Here is a 24,854-nt window from a genome sequence, read left to right as displayed (position 1 = left end):
TAATCTCAGGACAATTCACACAGCGTCATCTAGACCCAAGTTAAGCTAGCTAAACCTTGTGTTATGACCACTAAATAATGAATACAAATACATAGATATTGTTTTTCGTAACTACATATTATATATAGAAAATACCCTGACCGATACAAACAATCATACAATAATACAAATGTTTATGTCGTGCGAGGAATCGAACCAGCGGCAAGACAATCGGTGTTCAAAAGCGCTAGATCATTGAGGCCGTCAAAATTATAAAAGTTCATAAGCGTCTAAAATATCCTACAGGAATAAATGATTTTTGTAATTGAATAAAAAAGAAGGGCTATTTTAGGAGTTATCTGAGACTAATTTATTAACTGACCCAGGTAAAAATTAGAAAATATATCAAAGACTAAACCTCGGTGGTCTAGTGTTTAGCACACAGCTTTACTATCCGATGGTCGTGGGTCCGATTCCTCGCACGGTACAAACATTTGTATTCATGAGTATGACTGTTTGTATCGGTCTTGGTGTTTGCTATGTAAAATACGTGTTTATTTACAAAAAAAATGTATCAATGTGTTTATATCAGTTGTCTAGTACCCAGCTCTGCTTAGCTTGTGACTAGATGGCGCTGTGTGAATTGTTCTGAGATGTTATAATTATTATTATTCTTAGCATCGTCTCACTCTCTCGGATTTTGCTGGTTTTTTCCACACTTACGGCCCGAAACCAAGTAAGTGCAGCGTGTGTGTATATGTGTGTATTTTTTTTATTTTTTTTCCAAATATTCTCATCTCCCCTCTTAAGGAGAGGAGATGGCAACATACCCCCGGAAGAAGCACAGTCGGCTTGGGTTCAGGGCCCCAGGGAGAGAAACCGGCGTACAATGCGGGCAGAATCTAACAGCACCGCTTTCTGCATCTTTCCCGGGAGTGAGCCGCCCCGGAATCCCAACCGTCTGAGATGTTGTTCCAGACTGGTTGGGATAAGACCGTTCACCGACATAACGATTTGAATGATTTCGGTGGACATCATCCCCCACATTTATTATTATTATTAATGTTTTATTTTATACACATGAATTTCTGTTTTATACAATATTAGTTATAGATGTTAAAATACTACTTGCTTTTGGTTATAATAAATCCAAATGATAAATCGTTTCGTTTGTAGTCAGTATCAAAGGGGAAAAGATGAAACAATTAATTTTATGTTGACATTTTAATTTTTTTTTTTTATATCATAATTTGAGCGCGTTTGACCGCAATCTCAAACGCGTTCAAATTATCATCTGATGCAATCTCACCTGATGTTAAGTGATGATGTGGTCTACAGCTGTTACACAATTTACTTTATTCAGTATGATTTTGTGCAATAATATTCGTAAATCTACATTCATAGTTTAATTTAAAATAAATGATAATTATATCTATATATACATATAATTAAAATTGGAGTGTCTGTTTGTAATATTGAAATAACCATTTTTTACTACATGCATATGAATATAAATCCGGTACATATACCAAAATAACATTGATTACCATTTTTGTCTACTGTCTGTTTGTTCTGGCTAATCTCTGAAATGGGTGGACCGATTTTGACTGGACATTTTTTTGACAGGTAGCTGATGTAGTAAGGAATAACTTAGGTTACTTTTAGATTAAAAAAAATCTTTTATTTTATAGAAATAAAGTTTATTTCCACGCGGAAGAAGTCGCGAGTCGATAATAAAATGTAAGTTTATATCATACTAGCTGTGCCCGCGCGTTCGTCCGCGTGGAATTTAACTTTATATTTCGAAAATAAAAGATTATTTTTAATATAAGTAGCTTAATTTACTCCTTATTACATCATCTACCTGCCAAAAAAAGAGAGAGTATGTCAGAAAATTAGTTGACGTAATTTTTTTTTGGCTCAGCCAGATATGAATTGGTTTAAATAGGAATAGTACGCCACTACGCTACAACGGTCTTAGAAATTATTTTATATTATTAATTAATGAAGATTAATTATTAGAATTATTCATAGAGAATAAAGACAGCTACTTATTAACTGCAAATATCATACCTAATATGATTTAAGTTACATATTGACATTATATAAATATATATAGAGTTAATAACCATTATCTCATTCATTCATAATTTAAGAGCTGTGCTCATGTCGGTCGAGCTCCCGCCACCTTCTACGATCTTCTATCAGTCCTTTTAGTTGTTGTTACGACACGACTCTAACTTCTTTAACTTGCTTGATATAGCTGTGTTTTGGTCTTCCACTTCCTCTCTTTCCATCTACCATTATTTCGTTACATTGAAAATGAATCATCATAACTTAGTATAAAACAAAGTGTCTGTCTAAATATATTTGGTAGAGTTTGTGATAGAACTCTGAAACGATATGCAATTGTTGGTGTGTAACTCTGGTCGTAGGCTTATTTTTGACCACCTCGGTGGTGTAGCGGTCTAGCACACCGCTTTACGACCAATGGTCGCGGGTTCGATTCCTCGCACGGCACAAACATTTGTATGAGTATGATTGTTTGTATCGGTCTGGGTGTTTTCTATGTATAATATGTATTTTTTTACAAAAAAAAATATCTATGTATATGTATCAGTTATCTAGTACCCATAACACAAGCTTTAGCTAGCTTAACTTGGGTCTAGATGGCGCTATGTGAATTGTCCTGAGATTATAATTAATATTTTTATATCAAGTGAAATCTTAGCATCATCATTACATAGTATAAAACAAAGTCGTTATCGCTGTCTGTCCCTATGTTTGCTTAAATCTTTAAAACTACGCATCGGATTTTGAAGCGATCTTTTAATAGATAGAGTGATTCAAGAGGAAGGCTTATACATACGTATAATACATGTAACTCCGTGCGAAGCCGGGGCGAGTAGCTAGTCTTTCTAGGAACATTAATACTTTTATATTTATTCTCTATAAATATAAAAGTATTAATGCTCCTAGAAAGCGATTATTATAAATTGTATTCGATAGTACTTAATAACATCGATGTCGGGATTTCTTCTATAAAAAAAGATACTTAAGCTTAAAAAAATAAAGTATATTTTTTCTGGAATTCCTTCTAAGTAATATTTCAGTATCGGTTATTTTTATACCGTTTATGTTCTTAATGTGCACTTTTATTTGCTTTCGCTGCGAGCTTAAATTGTTTGTTGAGTATTTAGGTACAGTGAGAGTATGATTTCATGAAAGAGATAAATTTAGATATTTTTATGTTGTAATCATCTGTCAATTTAAATAAAATTGTAGTGTCTGTTTGTATTATTGATATAACCGTTTTTTACTACATGCATATGAATATAAATACGGTACATACACCAATATATTTTTTTATACAATGCTTATCTGTCTGTCTGTTTGTTCCGGCTAATCTCTGAAATGGCTGGATAATACAAGCTTTAGCTAGCTAAATCTGGGTCTAGATGGCGCTGTGTGAATTGTCCTGAGATATTATTAAGGTAGTAGTAAATTTAAGAGTACTATGAAACTAAAATAGAGTGCCTCAAAGCGTAAAAACATTATATTCAAATATTGAGATGCTACAATAAAATAGATGTTTGCTACAGATATACATCAAGAAGATTATGTAGAACAGTTGTTTACGTCGTTTATAAATTTCCTTTGATAGAAAAATAGATACACGTTTCCTACGAGTTCTTCCTTTGTTGATTAGAAAGAAGGATTTCTTTAAGAGTGTTCAGCTAAACATCTATCTGAAGATATATTCCATGAGATTATATGAATATATGTTATAGTTTAATTTTATAGTTAATTTGTATGTAAACCATAAGGTTATTTTTTCTTTATTTATGTAATTATATATATTATACAGGTACATTAGAATTATTATATATATACACATAAATATTATGAGCATGTCAGGTTCAGTCTAGAATGCTGAAGTTTCCTACATGTAGAAACCATTTTATGGGAAATTCATTCTCTTCTAGAGCTCCTTTTTTGTGGAATAATCTGCCAATTCACATTCATTTCCTTTCCATATATGACGTGGTTTCAAAGGTAATCGTTATAGTAATAGTTGCTTATATATCTAGTTTCAAACTAAACAGAACTTGTGTTATGAATAAGTATCAGAAATAGAAATAGAAATAATTTTTATTCAAATAAACTTAATATAAGCACTTTTGATTGGTCAAGTTTTTGATTCTACCGCTTATATTGAAAGCAGATTCATCACAAGAAGAATAAGCAAGAAACTTGTGTGTTGCTTGTGTGATGTTGCTGATAAATAAATGACTGATAAAATACATATTATACATAGAAAACACCCAGACCGACACAAACAAACACACTCGTAAATACATATGTATGCATTTGATTAGGTACTTATATATGATTATTTTTTTATATTTATATATTAAATGTATTGTATTATTATTTATATGTTTAGTAAGTGTGTGCATGTCTTTTTTTTTAAGTATACATTAGAATATGGTTGTCTATTACAAAAACTCAAGCACTATCGTTGCCTGCTAACTCCCACCTCTGTTACAGCGTTGGGTTGGAAGAGATCTCTTGCAGAGATTAGACCGCCGTTGCTCACATTTTTGTATAACTGTCTTTATTTATTAATGTAATATATATTTTTTTTATTTATTTATTTATTTATTTATTTATTTACTTAATACAGAAAACATGTGTACTAATTTACTAAAGAAACGATGATATTCACAGAAGTATAAAACTGTGTTGCGAATATCGACGCCCTCCACCTAGTATATATAATTCCAAATAAGTGTAATAAAGTATATATATATATATATATATTATTTATCTGTGTTTATCTATTATTTTATTTATTAAAGTGTGTTGGCAACCGACCGCCACAAACTCTTGAAATATTTGTATTATTTTAAATTTACATTTTTAGAACAGTTCTCTTTTATATGTTTATATCTTTTATATCTTTTAGATAGTTCGCAATTGTATTTCAATATATTTTATTATCATAAATTTTGCGTTTTCTTTATTTAGACACCCATACAGTCCACCGATCCATTACAAAGTGCACCGCCTTGTTAACTCTGATATACGCAATGACTGGTAGAGAATGCCATCAGACATTAAGTCCGACATGTATATATGTTGTGTGTAAGACTAAATAAATAAACAAGAGTTTGAGTAAGAATCTTCCTGACAGTCCTCAATTTTCAATGAAATTTTAAATATAAATGCATAGCACTTAAAATCTCTCCCATATGAGGGAATTCCCATGGGCAAATATTAATAACAATAAATAAAGTTACAATTGCAATCTGGGGACTCACAGTATGTTTGAATATTAAATTACTGAATGTGTTATCAGTGAATCGGTGATAAATTCAAGTTGTATTAAAATTGTTCTGGTATATTTTAATATGATAACTTTTATTCAATTTTTTATCTCATGGAAAGTGTATAATGTGAATGTGGATGGATGTAAAGGGAGGGGACGCCCTAAGAAATGAAGGATGGATTGTGTGAAAGATGATATGAATAAAAGAAGAGTATGCTCAGATATGACGACCGATAGAGAGCTGTGGAAGAGAATAACATACTGCGCCGAACACAAATAATGCGATAAAGGCAAGTTTTAATTTTAATTTTAATGGCAATTCACGACTTTGAAGACACTCTGTTTCTTTATTACATATGGTATATAAATTGTGAAGATAACTACAAAATATAATAATAAATATAAGGAGCATGGAGAGTGCCACCTGTGGTTCTACGGTTGACAAAAATGATAATAAATCATCAATGTAAGAAACATTTATAATATCCTGACTTAGTTATATTAATAAGAATACAAAAAATAATTTGAATACGTGTCTAAATAAATTCAAATTCAAAATTCTTTATTCATGTAGGTCTATTACAACAAATCTAACGGCAGTTGGGAATAATTTCGAGATTAGAAGAACTGACAAGAAACTCAGCTCGTATTCTTTTCAAATAAATGTTATACATGTTTACAATAATACAGATTCATTTTTAAATTCAATTCAAATTTGGGAGAATAGAGTGTTTTAAATTAAATTCAATAGGACTTTAAATAATAACCATGTAATTAAAATCATACGCGATACACTAGGATCGAACGTAGATTTTTTTATAATCTGATCTTATTAATTAATGAACAACGGCCTCGTTGGTCTAGCGGTTTAGCACAACGCTTTTCTTCCGATGGTCGCTGCTTCGATTCCTCACTCGGTACAAACATTTGTATTCATTAGTATGATTGTTTGTATCGGTCTGGATATTTGTTATATTGTTATCTTGTTATATTATATATGTACAAAAAAAATCTATGTATTAATATCAGTTGTTTAGTACCCATAACACAAGCTCTGCTTAGCTTGGGACTAGATGGCGCTGTGTGAATTGTCTTGGGTTCTTATTATAATAATGAACGTACAGAAGGAAAATTGTATTTGATCTGTAAATATAAAGTCTAACAGTTTCCTCGAAACTAATCTAAGATATGTATATAGGAAATTAAATATTTAAACTTACAGAGAATGTTGTCTCGTGCTGAGTGGAAGCTGTGCCCTCCGGTTCAATCGGGGTGCGTAGACTTTGCGGCAGTAGCTCGATTAGGTTTGTGGTGTGTGGTTGGTAACGCAAGACAAGCACGCACGTCGACACCAAAGTGTAGGCCAGGAGTGTACCTGATGAAAAACAGACTTGTTGTAATATTGTCACTACGACTGATTTAATCTTATTCTGTTTTATTATTTGAGCCTAAATAAATTAGTGCTGGTTGGTAGTTTGTATTCACACGTTTCGACTTGTAAATGTGAACTTACAAGGATTATTTAAAAGAGCAACACACAAGTTTCTCGCTTATTCTTTTTGTGATGAGATAGATTCCCGAATGAGCGGTAGATTAAAAAAATATGTTGACTATTCAAAAATGCTTAAATTAAGTTTATTTGAATAAATGATTTTCTATTCTATTCTATTCTATTGTCTCCATTCTTATCCAGGTTGAAGCAGATAGACGTTAACTTTTCTGAAAATTTCGATCAAATTTTGTGTTTAGATAAACACAATCGCTATTCATATAAACTTAATTATAAACACATATTAATCTATACTGATGAAAAACAGACTTGTAATATTGTCCCCATTCGAATTCAACATCTAGCAAGTATATGATGTGTTTTCTGATTGACGACCTCGGTGGTCCAGCGGTCTAGTATACCGCTTTACGACCGATGGTCGCGGGTTCGATTCCTCGCACGGCACAAACATTTGCATTCATGAGTATGATTGTTTGTATCGGTCTGGGTGTTTTCTATATATAATATGTATGTATTTACAAAAAAAAAAATCTATGTATTTGTATCAGTTATCTAGTACCCATAACACAGGCTTTAGCTAGCTTAACTTGGGTCTAGATGGCGCTGTGTGAATTGTCCTGAGATTATTATTATTATTATTATTATTATTATTAATTTTGATCATATTTGTGTTTAGACAAACACACTCTCTATTCAAATAAACTTTATCATAAACACATTTGATTGTATAACCATCTTATTATATAGTATTCTTTAACCATCGCAATATTTCTAATGTAGATATAATAATAATAATAAAGACATTTATTCAGTATTACAGTATTTAGTATTATATTACTCTCTTATTTACTATACAACTTAAAAGCTAAAACATACTAGTAACTCTGAATGTGACTCCCACTCAGCATTTATACTGCAGTATAGTTATACCACAGCGCTGATTTTCAGTGGGGCCACCACACACGAGACAGCGTACGTAAAGATAACAAAAGATAGCTAAATCGTTAAAATTAAGACCATTTTACAAATAGGTATGAAAATGTATGTAAAATTAAATGCAATTTTAATTAATTTATATATTATTTATTGAGATATAACCAAAAAGATTCGATAAGAAACATGGTTGCAACTCGTAACTCTTTTTTAATCAATTGTAATTTTAGTTAATAAGGTTTTGTACAACAATTATTTGAGAGTTTTATTACGTACATTTATAAAGGGAAAATACACCGATTCTTTTATGTGAATAAATGATTGAACATTCTTTGTAGTTTAGCACAAAGACAGCAACAGTATATATTACCTAACATCAATTACAAAACACAAGAAAACTAATGGATGGCTTCTCATAGACTTCTCAGGCGACATTGATGAAGAGGAGTTTATGTGCACTTTATATTCCAGCTTTATGAAAAGAAAGCAATATATTTTCTATAGAATTAGAAATAATTAAAATTTATATAGAAACATCGGCTTTTGAAAAGAAAGTATAATCATATTTTAGTTGAATTTCATTAGGAGCTTATTTAAGACTAGCTGTACCTGCGAATGCGTCCGCATGGAATAATATATACGAATTTTTCTAAAATATAAGTAGCCTAGGTTACTCCTTATTACTGTAAAAAAAACTTCCGTCAAAATAGTTCCAGCCATTTCAGAGATTAGCCGGACAGAAAAATTGTAAAAAATGTTATTTTGGTGTATGTACTGTATTTATATTCATATGCATATAATAAAAGTTATTACAATATTACAAACAGACACTCCAATTTTATTTATATGCATAGATTTTCTATTTTAAAAGATGTATATATGTATTTACTAGCTGTCCCGGCAAACGTCGTTTTGCCTTAAAAAAAAAAATTTAGGGGTGGACTACCCCTAACATTGAAAAATAGATGTTGGCCGATTCTCAGACCTACTCAATACGCTCACAAAATTTCATGAGAATCGGTCAAGCCGTTTCGGAGGAGTATGGGAACGAAAACTGTGACACGAGAATTTTATATATAATTGCGTTGAATTTCTTTTTAAATCCAGCAGAAAAAATGTACCTACCAAATTTTGCTGACCCTTAAGCGTCCCACCATGTATAGGCCTGGATCTGATGGGCCTAAATAAACTCACGGATATAATAGTCAACATTCAGGGTACGGTCCGTAAGGCTATGAAATTAAAAAAAATAATATTTATTGGTACCATAATATGGCAACTTACATTATTGGACATATTAAAAAAATATATGGACAAATGGTGTGGCGTGGATTGATGGTGAATTACAGTTTTAACTTTTGTTATGAGGTATATAATTTTCCCATAGACATAGTTACCTAATGTAATAAACATAAACTATTAAAAATTTAGTAATGACATATGTAATTTAAATAATGTAAATTAAATATTGTAATGGGTGAAAACTGTGATTGGTACAGCCTATGCTGTAAATAATATAAATGACGTAGTGGAGTAACTTGAAACAGTCTTAGTGAGCAGCTATAAAGTTCAAACTTGTGGCGGCGTGGTGGGCCGGGACGGTGTGCTCCCTCTAATATAGTTGAGTGCAATGATGGCTGTCTCATCCGTCATACTCGTGAACGGGTGCTACTTGTAGGAACTGGTCTGTTTAAGTCACGAACACTGATTAGACTTTTTGTTTTTGCAATAGCATATACTTGTGGCCATTCTATTCACCCTTATTTGAATTTATATTATTTTAAACAAGTACAACATTTATTTCGAATACGAGCTGAGTTTCTGTCAGTTGTTCTCGAAATCATTCCGAACTGACGGTAGATTTGACATATCATAAGAATCTGTAATAGACCTACACGAATAAAGATATTTTGAATTTATGAATTCAATTCTTGAAAGGGACTTTTAAACTACATTTAATAAAACGCAAGTGTTTGTTAAATAGATATTTTGTTGAGCTACTTCCGCCAATCACATAGCTAGCAATACCGATTAAATGTCACGATACAGAGATCTCATCGTTGTTTGTTGGAATTTATCCTTTTGTTCGTCGTTTGAAGAATTTATTTGATTAAAAACATGGCAACCCAACCAGCACTTAAATGAATAGTTAAAAAAGAGATCGCTCTAATGAATTCTGTAACACGTTTACGCGACAAGAAGAAAAAGTTCACTGTATTTTTCGCTTGTAATTCTCGAATAATGCGACCTCACCGCTCTGTACATAGTAACCGGATAAATTACGATATTATATTGTATTCTATATTATATTGTATTCCATATCATATTGTATTCTATATTATATTGTATTCAATATAATATTGCGCCTCGCTGTGATGTTGACTGAACGGCAAATATTGGATGCGTTTAATTTTATCACTTTCCCAATTTTTCGGTCACATTCTTTTTTCAAATCCACTGATTCTGAACACATGATCAACAACAAGCAAGCAAGCTGTCTCATCACAAAAACTAGTAATACCTACCTATAAAATCAAAGTCTTTATTCATATAGATCTGTACAGCAAAGTTGTTTATTTATTTAGGAGTTTAGGATAGTGATCTTGTTAGATCCGTGTTGGTTTATTAATCAGTTACTTACATATTTACATCACATCTAAAATTAAATGTACTGTAATGACATATATTACCTATTTAAACTATTATCTACAGCTGAGTTGTAAATTGAAAATGTAAAATTATTATGTCTGATACTCGTGATATATAATACATAAGAGTTACATATATATTATGTATTTGCAGTACATGAAACACAAGAACTGGCAAGTTTTTTACGTTTTTACAAGTGGTAATACCTATTTTCCGTATTGCAATGATAGTTAATTATTGTATTCTACTTAGTCAGAGCTCTTACTGAGGTAATAGACCTCACTAAGACTTCTTATATGAGAGACTTTGTGTTTCGTCATTTTATTAATTAACTTATTCGATTCGCACACGCTGTCTACGTGAATTGAAATAACCAATCATTGATCAGTTTCTTGACTGGTCGTACTATAGCCAATCGTAACAGCAATCGACTGATCACGTGACAACTTTCGTGATCAGAAGTTTTGTCTCTCGATTCGATGCGAACGGCTGTTGCAACGTAGCTAAGTGACATAAAATTTAAGTAATTTAAGAAAGATCCATATGAATCATCATCATTCAAGTTGTAAAACCAGAAGTGAACAGCGTTATCCGAAGTGGAAACCTGAAGAGTAAAACGCAATAAGGGAGAATCGAGCCTCGACTCTTCCAGTGGAATATACGACGATCCGGCTATATGTAAGAAGTGCTTGGTCCATATCTTTCCTCAAAGACTATCGTCTTACGTCGTGTCGTCTTACGTAAGCTGGAGCTTCCAAAGTATCATCGGTTCTACCGTACTGATACACCTTGTATTCCGTATGAAAACATATATAGAACTCAATAATATATCAAGAGACTAGAAGCATTCTATACATACATCGTTAGTTCATAAGTCATAACGTTAAGTAAGTAACTTAATATGACGACAAGTGTGTTCCGATACTTCCCTTAAATTTTATACTGAAATCCAATGAAATCAAACAACCTTCTGAACTGCGAGGCGCTAACGATTTACGCTGGCGGGGTACCCGTGAAGGATGATAAGATGAGCATGAGGTCAGGTCAGTTGGCCTATCGTGACAAATTCACCAAGAATTTTATCACGATGGTTTCCAGGGGGAACCGCGTGGAATTCAACCTGACATGATACATTGCTAGCTATAGGATCATCCTGTAACCTGAGTGACATTTTCTTAAAGATACGTGTTAATGCGAATTTTTAGTACAGTGTATTATATATAGTTGGAGTTACGAAGAGTTTTTTATCTATTTTAATCATGCAATTAGTCTTCCAGACTGTAAGCAGATAAGTTGATCATATCAAGTCTCGTCAAGTCAAGTCTCCATTGAGAATCCAGCCTCAGATATTCCAGCTTATGCCAGGTTGTTAAAGTCTGGTATTTTACATCTCTTAAGACGTGCCATATAATCAGGCAATGTTAGTTGAACAGCAAGTATATTCGGATGTCTGTCCAGATTCATTTTATATTTTTTTATTGTTTGTGAGATTTCTTCGTTGAGTTTTTTTTTCTTATGGATGATAATGGAATGGTGCATCAGCCTGCGCTAACGGTTTACGCTGGCAAGGCACCAGTGGAGACAGTGGACCAGCCCATCGTGAAGTTACCAGTAATTTATCACGATAGTTTCCAGGGAGAACCGCGTGGAGGTTAACCTGACATGGTACATTGCTAGCAATGAGATCATCAGTCCACATTACTAACAATCCCCTTTCCCCCCCTCCGAACCTCCGACTTTCGAATAAACTAGTGAGCGTTACAAGTGTGCTTCAATATTTAGTTTTGAGCTAAAGAGCTTAAGAGCTTTCAAAGAAGATAAGGCACATATCCGGCCGCATATGGAATATTCTTCTCATCTCTAGTGGGAGCACCACAATACCAGTACTTCCATTTGATCGCATTCAGAACCGAGCAGCCAGAATCATTAATCAACGTCTTTGTGACAAACTCGACCTATTGGCTCTGCGGCGTGATATTGCATCTCCGTGCATTTTCTACCGCATATATCACGGGGAGTGTTCTGAGAAATTGCTCGCATTAATACCAGCTGCTAAGTTTCACTACTGTACCCACCCGCCAGAAACAAAAATACCATTTCGATCATTTAGATGAATGGCGGTCCACCACAGTGTGGTTTTCCAGAAACTTGCCACGCACAACCACATTGTGGAATCAACTCGAGGAATGGTATTTTCAAACCGATACGATATTAAAACCTTCAAGAAAAGAGGTTATTCCTTCTTAAAAGGCTAGTTGCAATTCCCCTGGTATTGCAGGTACTTACCATCAGATGACCCGCAAGCTCGTTTGTGCCCTGAACTGTAAAAAATCGCTATCTGATTGTCATACCTAGTGGTTTAGATCTTTGTAGGAGGTATTTACCTCGGCATTAGACGGCTCTGTATTGCGGTAACTGAGATAAATAAATATCACTCGCCGTCGGTAAATGCAAGCCATACCAATATAGAAGCTAGCTTATTGAAATAGTTGAGGCAATGAGCGTTAACTTTTGAACACTCAATGGGAAGTTCTGCCGTCCGACGATGCTCACTATCCACGACTATTAGATGAAGTAACTGGGATTCCAGAAATGGAAATTCAAAGTGCTAACTCAACAGGTTGGAACACTGCACTAACTGGCTGCAGGGCATCGATGCGGCTGCAAATATTGAGAATTCCCTCAGCAACATTTCAACTATTTAGCTACTCATCGAAGTTTAACAGTTTCCTGATAGTAGTAATAAATAATTGGCTAACTATAACTAAATTATTTGACGACCTCGGTGGTCTAGCGGTTTAGCACTTCGATATATTTTCTAAGGTTGCGGGTTCGATGCCCGCACGGCATTAATATTTGTATTCATGAGTGTGATTGTCTGTAGCGGTCGGGGTGTTTTTTTATGTATATTATGTATGAATTTATAAAAAAAAAACACTTTATATTTGTATCAGTTATCTACCCAAAACACAAGCTCTGCTTAGCTTGGGACTAGATGGCTCTGTGTTTTTTTTAATTTTTCTGAAATATTATATTATATATACTTCCCAATTATAAGACCTCTTATTCACATATCATCTAGAAATATGTAGGTATATAGCTATATTTCTTTTAATTAATCAACGATTGTCAAAAGAAACTACAGTCAGATAAATGTATTTTTAAAAATCCTAAACATATAAGAATTGTTTATAAGTAATTACTTTTATTTAGACGCTTTTTACTCTTCTCAAATTCATCTCCCGTCTAATTCAAACGGGGATCGAACTTATGACAGCCTGAGCCGAGGTTCGAAACGTAGAGATGCCCTCAGATCATACCTGTCAGGCATATTGTTCAGCTCCATAATCCATCTATGGCTTTGGAATGGCGTTTATCATCCGGTGAAGCTGTAAAGACCAGCTGCAGCCGTATTAAAATAGTTCGTTTAATCACATTAAATTGCTACCAGATAACTAAGCTAGAAAAATGAAGTAAAAAAATAATAATACCGACATTGAGAAATATAATGAATTCTGTACATCATTGTTAAAAGAAATTTGTAATTTCATTGGCATAAATACAAATATATTGTTGATTATTGATATGATGAATTCATTCAAAAATAAATATATTATATATATAATAATTAAAAAAACAACTATTAAAAAGAGCAATACACAAGTCTTGCTCATTCTTCTTGTGATGAATCTGCATTCCGAATGAGTGGTAGAATCAAAATATGACTATTCAAAAGTGCTTGTAATGAGTTTATTTGAATAAAGATTATTTCTATTTCTATTTCTATAAGCTACTTGAATATTTGTTTCAATAGAATTCAATTCAATATAAATTTTCATAGAATTCTGGGTTAATGTTATATTTTGCGTAGAATTCGAAATTTTCAGTTATAAATCTATACATATAAATGAAATTGGAGTGCTTGTTTGTAATGTTGAAATAATTGTTTTTACAACATTCATATGAATATCAATAAGATACATACACCAAAATAACGTTTCTAAAATTTTTCTGTCTGGTTGTTCCGGCTAATATCTGAAATGGCTGGACCGATTTTGATGGGGCTTTTTTTGGCAGGTAGATGATGTAATATGGAGGAATTAGGCTACTTTTATTTTAGAAAAATAAACTTAAATTCCACGCGGACGAATTCCCGAGTACAGCTTGTAGAAAATAAAATATAGACAGTTGTGTCTGCAGATACTTTTTATAAATCACAATTGTATCTAATAATGATAAAGCAGTTACTTCAAACTCAAAAATCAGTTTGATGCGAGTACAATGCAACTAGAATGATAGTAACCTCATAAAATTTCAACAAAAATAAAAGAGGCAATAAACTTCAATACATATCGCTGCCGCAAGTTCTAGATATCTTAGTATTGAAACTCTGAGTAAACATTGAATATTCAATTCGTATCGTATTTCAATAAGCTTATTTTATTTATATTTCTACGATATTGAGTGAGGTACGCAGATGGCACAGAAGACTATTGGATTGGGAACCGCGTATAGGAAAATATAAATTTGTTTACGGATCAACATCCGAGCAGATGACCAGTGATATTCAGGAGAGTTATAGCAATAGGATATACGTACAAAGTTTTGTAACCTCGTAAGGTCAGATGAAACTACAAAGATCACCTCCCACAGATCTGTGTCTTTTCTAATCCTATAATGGCACGTAAATAATTTGCCATTACAGAATCACTAAGTACAATTTTCTGTACATTAAAGTTATTTGCACTGTGGTATATTATAATAAACAGTTGGTAATTTTTTTATTTTAGATTTAATTAGGGACTTTTATAATAATACTAGCTGACCCCGCAAATATTGTTTTGCTATATAAATTAAAATCGCTTTAAAAAGTATGGGTTGATGGTAGAAGTGTGAAAATTTAGGGTAGTATATATTTTTCAGTACTAAATAATAATAAAATATTATGTCGAAAAAATTATAAAAATATATTTAGGGGTAGACATCCCTTACCATTTAGAGATATGAAAAATAGATAGTAGCCGATTCTCAGACCTACAGAATGCATATAAGATTTCATAAAAATCGATCAAGCCGTTTGGGAGGAGTATTGTAACTAACATTATTAACACAAGAATTTTATATATAAGATAAACGGTTGGTCATTTTTTTATTTTAGATTTATTTAGGGACTTTTATCATAATATGATAATGCTAGTCCCATTTTATCTTATTCTTATTAATAATCTTATCTTGTACTGTATAATGAGAATATAGATTTTGTTGGCCATGATACAGGATCAGGCAAGAGCTTCACCGACAAGAGGGCAAGAGCTTCACCGACAAGGGGGCAAGAGGTTCACCGACAAGAGGGCAAGAGCTTCACCGACAAGAGGGCAAGAGTTTCGCCGACAAGATCGTCGCTTTTAATTTATGAATGAATGATACAGGGTCAGATAATATACATGTTTCTAGTTAGCTACTTAAATGATGGTATTTAAAAAAATTGCAAAAATTTATATCACTATTCGGAAATATAACTGGAGCATTTTTTCGGTGTAACACAGCTTCTTTGTTCTGTGAGTTAAAAACTTTGACGATTTTTTTGCTGCTTTTTTGGTTAATAAGTGTCTTTGTTTGTCTGATTCTGTATCACCGTCTGCAAATGTTTGTTTTCATTGTTTAGCAGAGGATAACATCAGTATAAATTAAAGTCGGTGTCGCTGTCTGTCCCTATGTATGCTTAAATTTTTAAAACTACGCAACGAATTTTGATGCTGTTTTTTTAATAGATAGAGCGATTGAAGAGGAACGTTTATATATATATTACATGTACACCCGAGCAAAACCGGGGCTAGTAGCTAGTTAGTAATAAGATACGATGGGACTGGCATTATTATATTAAGATAAAAGTTCTTAAATGAAGCTAAGGTTAAAATATATTTAAAAAATGTATACCATTCGTACTTGTCATATATATAGAAGATTTTTTCTAACATTGATATACTTTTACGGTTTTCATAATTTCATTTATTGAAATCTCTGCAGAAGAACTTTTGGTTATGTTATTACGTCAAATTTACCGATTTGCTTTTAGATTCTGCTGGCGTGGTATATACAACGATGCTAGTTTTTTTATTCTATGTTAAAAATAACGGCCAAAAACTTAACGTACCCTATAAACAACAGAATAGATTTAATTTTGTAACCGAGTCGGGTATTATAGAAGTTATACAAATATTTGTTCTGGAAATTCAGCGGAGCCGATGTGGCGACAAACGTCGTTGTTTGCCACTATGGTTTACTGCTCGAGCTAAACTTTCATATTATCGAGCGTTGAATGTAAATGTATGAAACGGTACTGAAATATAGTAAAGTGACTTTGTTTTATAATATACTACATATTAGAATAGAATAGAATAGAATATTTATTCAAATAAACTTAATTTTAACACTTTTGAACAGACAAAAATTTTTTTTAATCCACCGCTTATTCGGATAGTTATCTCATCATAAGAAGAATAAGCAAGAAACTTGTGTGTTGCTCTTTCAAACAATCCTTGTAAGTTCACATTTTACAAGTTGAAACGTGTGAATACAAACTACCAACCAGCACTAATTTATTTAGGCTCAAATATAAAAACACAATAAGATTAATCAGTCGTAATGATAAGAGCAGACCAGTCCTACAAGCAGCACTCGTTCACGAGTATGACGGATAAGCCAGCCATCACTGCGATTATAAAACAAAGTCACTTTACTATGATGATGATGATGATGTAATCCAGGCCGATTTCGGCCACGGCGACTATCTTCAATTCCGATTTTTTCGTTGATCGCATGTGACTTATGGAGCCTATTTTGTGTGTAAAAATCCTCGCATATTGCGGTCATAAGATCACACCGCTTATATAATTATAGCAGATAGCCGCAGGTGGTCAGGCTTTCCACTTTACTATATCGAAATAATGTATTAGTATAAATTCTATATTACAGTTAGGTTTACAATTAACTGTAATACAGATCTTATACTACTACATTTTTTCGAGTAACCACCTATATATATTTTAATGTGTGCTGTATTAAAATATATATAGATGGTTACACAATATCTCTCTTAACGCCCAACGTTGGATAATTAACCAGCTCTAGCACAAACAACGTCGTTCAAGCGAAATTCTGAGTAAATTATATCATAGATTGCTTTAACTTCCGCAAATTGACCGGAATACTGGTCACTCCATTCTCCCAAATTTAAAAATGAATCTGTATTATTGTAAACATGTTTAACATTTATTTGAAAATAATACGAGCTGTGTTTCTTGTCAGTTCTTCTCGTCTTGAAATCATTCCGAACTGACGGTAGATTTGACATACCATAAGAGTCTGTAATAGACCTACATGAATAAAATTATTCGTGTTAATAATATATATAATGTATAATAAACACGAAAGTTTAAAAATAACTTGCGATAGTTGTTACTATCAAAACATTATATAGAGAATAGAGTAGGTTTAATTAATAAAGATATCAATACTTGTCAACGTTAGCTTATCGTTTACTGTACACTCTCTGCAACTAACTAATATTATTTTCTCGGATTATCGCATCTTGGATTACGGAATATTACTAGCTGTGCCCGCGACTTCGGCTGCGTGGAATATTGACCTTGACCAAATCAAGAAAAACTATTTAGTAATCCATCCCTAAAAAGCCATTGTTCTAGCTTCAAAAATGTTCAATTTCTATACAAACTGTCATCTCTTTGCAATCCTTTTTCGAATGAATAAGTAGTCTATATCCTTTTTCAGAATACAGTATATTTCTTTTTTTAATATATTTAATAAAGATAATTGTACAGTTGTTTTTATACATTGACTCGCCAAACTGTAGAACAGTTTGTTGGCAAGATATCGCTCAGTTTTTTTTTAAATACTATTCTTCCCATAAACTTCTATCCACATAAATACACGTTTTTATTATTGATTTGTGTACTAAATTTCATTTAAATCAGTTCAGTTGTTTTAGCGTGAAAGCATGACAGAAAGACAGAATGAGTTACTTTTGCATTTATAATATTGATAAGGAAAATCTTTGAAGACACACTAGATAAATATAAAAATTTACTCCTTTTATATTTTTCTAAGATTTCTTAAGCAAGCTTATACTTAAGTAAGCCTATACTTATATTGAGGCATGTGTAAGAATTTCATTTAAAACGGTTCAGTATTTTTTTAATGAAAATACGACTGACAGAGTTACATTCGTATTTCTAATATAAGTAAGTATTAAAACGGATTTTTTCTTATTTTGAGCGTCCCATACTTCAGCAGATATTTATATCCTACATCACCATCTGCTTCTTCCTTATCCCATTTATTTGTGGTCGGCGTAATATGTTTTTCTCTTCCATTCATCTCTGTTCGCAGTCATTCCGTTATTTACTCCCTTTCTCACCATATCATCTTTCACACAGTCCATCCATCTCTTTTTCGGTCTTCCTCTACCCTTATAACCATCCACATTCATATGTAACACCGTCCTTAGGATATGATCTTCATTCCTACGCATTACATGCCCATACATATTTATATCCTACAGTTTACAGTAAAATATATATATGTGTATCTCGGACATACTTTTGCGTAATTTTCACGCAGAGACTAGAGGATCAATAAGTCAATTGTCTAAGCAAATTTAAAGGGGAAGCAAGCGTGCTACTTCCTAAAGGACATCTATTTTGGTCAGAGGTCGTATTAAGGGTAGATACCTTATATCAAAGAAAAGAGATTTGAAGGGTATATACTTAGTATAATCTTTATAAGTAACAGTTTTTGCTATATTTGTGGTGAACATGTATTTCTAAAATATCTGAAATCTACATTCAACTATATTTTTTCCTCAACATGATATAATCTTCAATCTTCTAGTAATTTCTTCATAGTCAGAAAACAGAATAAAATAGAACTAATCTTTATTCAAATAAACTTATTATAAGCACTTTTTGAATAGTCACATATTTTTATTCTACCACTTATTCGGAATGCAGACATTACAAGTAGAATGAACAAGAAACGTGTGTTGCTCTTTTAAATAAATGTTGTTTTAAGTAGATTTTCATTAACAACGATTAGACCTGAAACAATCAATATAGAACGCTACGCACTACATCTCTGTTCAATCAGAGGCATATAAATACCCAAAATCAGAAAAAAACTGAAGGCAACAAGACTTGTGTTGACTTAAAAATGTACAAGAAACAATCAGCCGGTTGTGATGTACTGTATATGTGTAGTACATACAACAGGTATTGCTTTTAATTTAATCCGTGCGTATGTACCCTTATCCTCATAACCGTAAAGTGTCTCCTCAGTGACAGTACCCTGGTTCACTTGACTACTTTCGCGAGCTCATTTAATTTTATCGCTAGCTGTACAGGTGCTGAACATGTTTAGATCTTCACGTGATATTTAGATGCGCTACAAAATATATTATTCAGATTTAACCCTCGGTTGTTTTGCGGTTTGGAACGCCTTTCTTCCGGTGGTCTTGGTTGAGATTCCTCGCTGTTTTTGTTTCTATGGGTGTTAACGTTATATGTAAATTAGTATTTCTATAGGTTATCCAGTAATTGTGATAAAAACTATGCCTAATTTGAGTCTAGATTGTGCGGTATGAATTATCCGACATTTTCTTGTGAACATTGCTGCTAAAAATCTTTTTTTTTTGAGATGTCCCGTATTTTTTGTGGTTTAATCTATTTTCAGGTGCTTTGGATCTGTAGTGACTGCGACTTACATAAATCTATTGTGAATAGAATAGAATACTTTTTTTTTATTCAAATTAACTTAATTAAACCACTTATGAATAGTCCTAACAATTGCTGGTGCAACGTGCTCGCCCTTTTTTAGAGTTTTTTTTTAATGTGATAATGAAATGGTGCACCCGCCTGCGCTAACGGTTTACGCTGGCGGGGCACCAGTGGAGGGTGATAATATGAGCATGAGGTCAGATCAGTTAGCCCATCGTGACAAATTCACCAATAATCTATCACGATGGTTTCCCGGGGAACCGCGTGGAAGTCAACCTGACATAGTACATTGATAGCAATGGGGTCAAGAGTCCATATTACTAATAATCCCCTTTCCCCCATTTTCAGAGTTTTTTTTCTGGATGATAATGGAATGGTGCAACCGCCTGTGCTAACGGTTTACGCAGGCGGGGCACCAGTGGAGGATGATAAGGTGAAGATGAGGTGTTGTTACCTAGACCCGTCACATGATGATGGGACTTGAATTGAAGGATATTCTTAGTAGCAATGATTTTTATCTCCTCGGCATAGAGTGTAAACTTTCCAAAGGCGATATTTCATTTACGCATGAGTGGGCTACAACCACATAGGATGTGTAGTGGCATTGTAGCGTCCTAATCTTATATATAAAAATCTCGTGTCACAGTTTTCGTTGCCATACTCCTCCGAAACGGCTTGACCGATTCTCATGAAATTTTGTGAGCGTATTGAGTAGGTCTGAGAATCTGCCAACATCTATTTTTCATCCCCCTAAATGTTAGGGGTAGTCCACCCCTAAATTTTTATTTTATTTTTTAGACAAAATTTTTAACTTCTATTTTTTTATGATACAACATACAAAAATACATACAATCCCAAATTTTCACCCTTCTATCATCAACCCCCATTTTTTTTATAGCGTTATTAATGTATATGGCAAAACAACGTTTGCCGGGACAGCTAGTTATATATACAATTATAAAAGAAACATGAAAAGAGAAGTACGCTAAATAAACCTTTCCCTAAATACTTATTAATTTAAATTTAAATTTAATCATCACAAGTTGTTAAAATCCAAATGAATATGCATTCTATTTTAGAGAGTAGTAGATGTGCAGTAGAAATAAAGTTATTTATTTGTTTCGGCTTGTGCACCATTTCCGGTATAAAACCGGATATCAAAATGCTCACAATTCAAACAGAATTGATTGTTTGCCATATCCAGAGTCAATTTGCACTGCGAAATTTTCCGCGGGCTGCATCCGCAACTGTTATTTGTAATATTTAATAAATAAAACTTATTTATCCATATATAATTTACATAAGGAAATACTGTAATGAAACCATCGACAAATCAAATAACGTGATTTTATATAGGTAGTTGCTTTATCCTTATCTATGTTTAAAATAAATATGTTCTTTATATTTTTTGATATATATCACTGCGTTCTACGGAAATAAAAGTCAACATTTTTTTTTTTTGGGCAAGAAGCTAGTGTTATGTATTGTGCCACTAATTTTCTTTCCAATATTTAGACGCAAATGTAGCAAATTGCTGCAAGAACAATCCCTCGTTTCGTAGTATTGTAATCTACTAAGTTGTGTCGGTATGTGTGTGTACGCGCAAGTCTGTATCTGATGTTATCTATGATAAAATAATCCTGAATAATTTTTTTTACTTAATGTTGTAACTAATCCTGAATAATGTTTAGATTATATATATTTAAGTTTGTTATTGTCCAATCTTATTAGTTTCTAATCTTGTTACAATTTTTATCTTTACTTTATTAGTTGTAGTTTAAAACTTAATTTACTTTTAATATTTATACCACATTTCATGCAAATAAATACATTTCATTATATGTAATATTATGTTATATGTGCTATAATATAAATGTTGGCTTATTATTATTATTATTATGATTAAAAACAGAAAACGGGACGGGATAATGTAAAGGAACGGGTTAAATTTTGAGTACACTCGGAATAAACGTCAGCATCTTTTCCATATGACTACCAGCCGTCAGTTTGTTTCATATTCCAGTTGCATTGCATATTCAACGTTCAACAATATTTTGCCGACTACTTTTAACTTCACAATATATATCTGTCATTTTGTCTGTCGACGAGGTTGCAACATTTTATTACAGAACTTATTATAAAAGTAGCTCTTCTATTTTATTATAACACCATCTCATTAAAATATTATTGCATACTTGTAGCCCATACAATGAATGTATTTCTATATGCTACCTTTTCACTGCTAAACGACTGAACGAAACTTAGAAATGTATTATAAACTAGCTGTACCTGTGACTTTGCCCGCGTGGATTTAACTATTTTTTTCTAAAATAAAAGTAGCCGAAGTTACTCCTTATTACATCAGTTACCTGCTAATAAAAGTCCCGTCAAAATCGGTGCAGCCATTTAAGAGATTAGCCGGAACAAATGGCGCAACGGATTTTGAAGTGTTTTTTTAATAGATAATATACAGTGATTCAAGAGGAAGGATTATGTATATAATACATGTTTACCCGTGCGAAGGCGAGGTGAGTAGCTGGAAAAAAATATAAATGCCCACAAATTATCAACACTACATGTTAGCAAGCATTTCAAAAATGCATATGAATCGTAATACACTTTGAACCAAGCGTCCTGATAAAGCAAGTTAAATAAAACTTTCATAACAATAGTCTACATGAAAATTGAAACCGTACAATTCTGTAGAGTTTTGTAATAACCGGTAAAATGTCTATTGTAAAGTTTGCGTACGTTTAGTACAAACGTTGAACATCAGTTTGTGTTGGCCTCAGAGCTGACCGAACTCCAACGTCCAACGTTGCAACTGACTCAGTAAATTTTACACAGCAATTGTACTAAGCACCTATGAATAGAGTGAATACAATTTTACAAAAGTTTACACTCACAAGTTGGCAAAGCGCTGTCAGAAACTACGAGTGGATGCTGCAATCGTGTTTGTACCCGTAAGCCCATGTTATATCATATTTAGTTGTTTGGAACATATTAACAATATCACTGGAGTTACCTTTGAATAAATTTCATAGTTCCATGTTTTGAGTATTTAATCATTTATATCATATTCAGTTGCTTTAAATATGACTCATATGACTCCAAATTTTTAAACAAAAGAAGGAAGCACAATGTAGCACCTGTACAACCCGTTAGATCGACCTATGCTGGAAGACAGTTTGGTAAACAATCTACTTATATTTATAACGCTGTAAATAAAATTCTTAACATCTACCCTATGAATCTTTATACCTGTAAAAAAGTTTTAACAAAATGGCTAAAATCTAAAAACTATGACGAAATTGAAGCTATTTTGTACTGTTCTGGATGACAGCATGGTCTATGAGCAATTGGACTGTAGTCCTGAGGAATGTAGTCACAATGTAATATATATACAATGATTATAATTATTATTATTTTAATAAACATACATTTGCACCCAACACCCTTCCACACTTACACACACACACACACACACACACACACACACAGTCTTTTACAGTAGAAACAAATTCTTAATATAATAATAAATAACCGTAGAAGAGCGTGATCTCCTATCACAAGTATTTAATTATGCTTACAAGGAGATCCCAAGCGCGGCTTAAGGAAATATATAAATAAGAATATGTAAAAAAAAAATTGTAAAATTTATTTAAATATATTAACTAATAGTACTTTAGTTACCTTTTTACAAATTAAAAACTTTTTTTTTCGGACTACTCTAATGCTGTTGGCCGCAGCTGGCCTTTACAGCTTCACCGGACGTTAGGGGACGAGTGCAGATGGCACTCCAAACCCGCGGAAGGACTTATGGAGCGGCTGAAGGCCAACTCCTGCCTGGCGGATATGACTTTAGTCTACCACTAGGGGTTCGAACCTCGGCTCAGGCCGTCGTAATTTCGATCCCCGTTTGAATTGAACAGGGGATCGATCAGAGGGGAAATTATAAACATCTGTTAAATCATATTTATTGAGCAAAGCCTATTTTACACTAAATGTTTATTTGAATGACAAACGTGTATGACAATAGTAGTTCATGCACGGGATTTTTATTTAATATTGAATACATAGACACCTACATAAATACACAATGTAAAAAACTCTCTATTAAAAAAATACTTGAGTTCCTTGCCAGTTCTTCTCAATTGAGTCTGTATACTGAACTGGACCAGTAGGGAAAAAATATTAATACAAAAAAATAACCTTCATATGCGGCTAAAATGTCCTAATTGAATGTATGATTTTTGATTTCATTATACAGTTCTTCTGATTTGTACATACCATAGTTATTGCATTTTGGGCATGTAAAATATTATTTAAATGATTACAACTATAATTTTATTAGTATTGAGAAGTATTATACCTTGTTTTTGAATTGTTTTAAAAAAAATTTGGACTGAATCGGCTTGATGTTGGTATGTACCACAGTACACTATCTGATCCTGTATCATCGCTAGCAAAATTTTTACATTCATTGTGCAGTAAGATAAGATTAGTAATAAGATACAATAGGACTGGCATTTATGATTATCACATTATCATATTACTAAATAAATGTAAAAATTAAAAAAAAAAGTATTACATCTAATTCATTAATAAAATTGATCTTTTGTATTCATTCTTATATATTTGTATTAATTAACTTTCTTCA

At 32.6% G+C, this 24,854-nt stretch overlaps 1 protein-coding gene across 1 annotated transcript in view; it reads right to left on the bottom strand.

Moving 5' to 3' along the window:
- The window catches only part of LOC131853045 (cationic amino acid transporter 3), a 245,833-nt gene that overhangs the window by 25,252 nt on the left and 195,727 nt on the right, over window positions 1–24,854 (bottom strand). The window contains exon 11 of the mRNA XM_059203838.1: window positions 6,532–6,686. Within this exon, the coding sequence (XP_059059821.1) occupies window positions 6,532–6,686 (155 nt within the window). The remainder of the gene's footprint in view (window positions 1–6,531; window positions 6,687–24,854) is intronic.

The sequence above is a fragment of the Achroia grisella genome, unplaced genomic scaffold (genome assembly GCF_030625045.1).
Source record: "Achroia grisella isolate CSIRO2021 unplaced genomic scaffold, CSIRO_AGI_Agris_v1 utg874, whole genome shotgun sequence".
NCBI classification, from domain to species: domain Eukaryota; kingdom Metazoa; phylum Arthropoda; class Insecta; order Lepidoptera; family Pyralidae; genus Achroia; species Achroia grisella.
The sequence above is the reverse complement of the archived record's forward strand: the minus strand, read 5'-3'. Positions and strand labels throughout refer to the sequence as shown.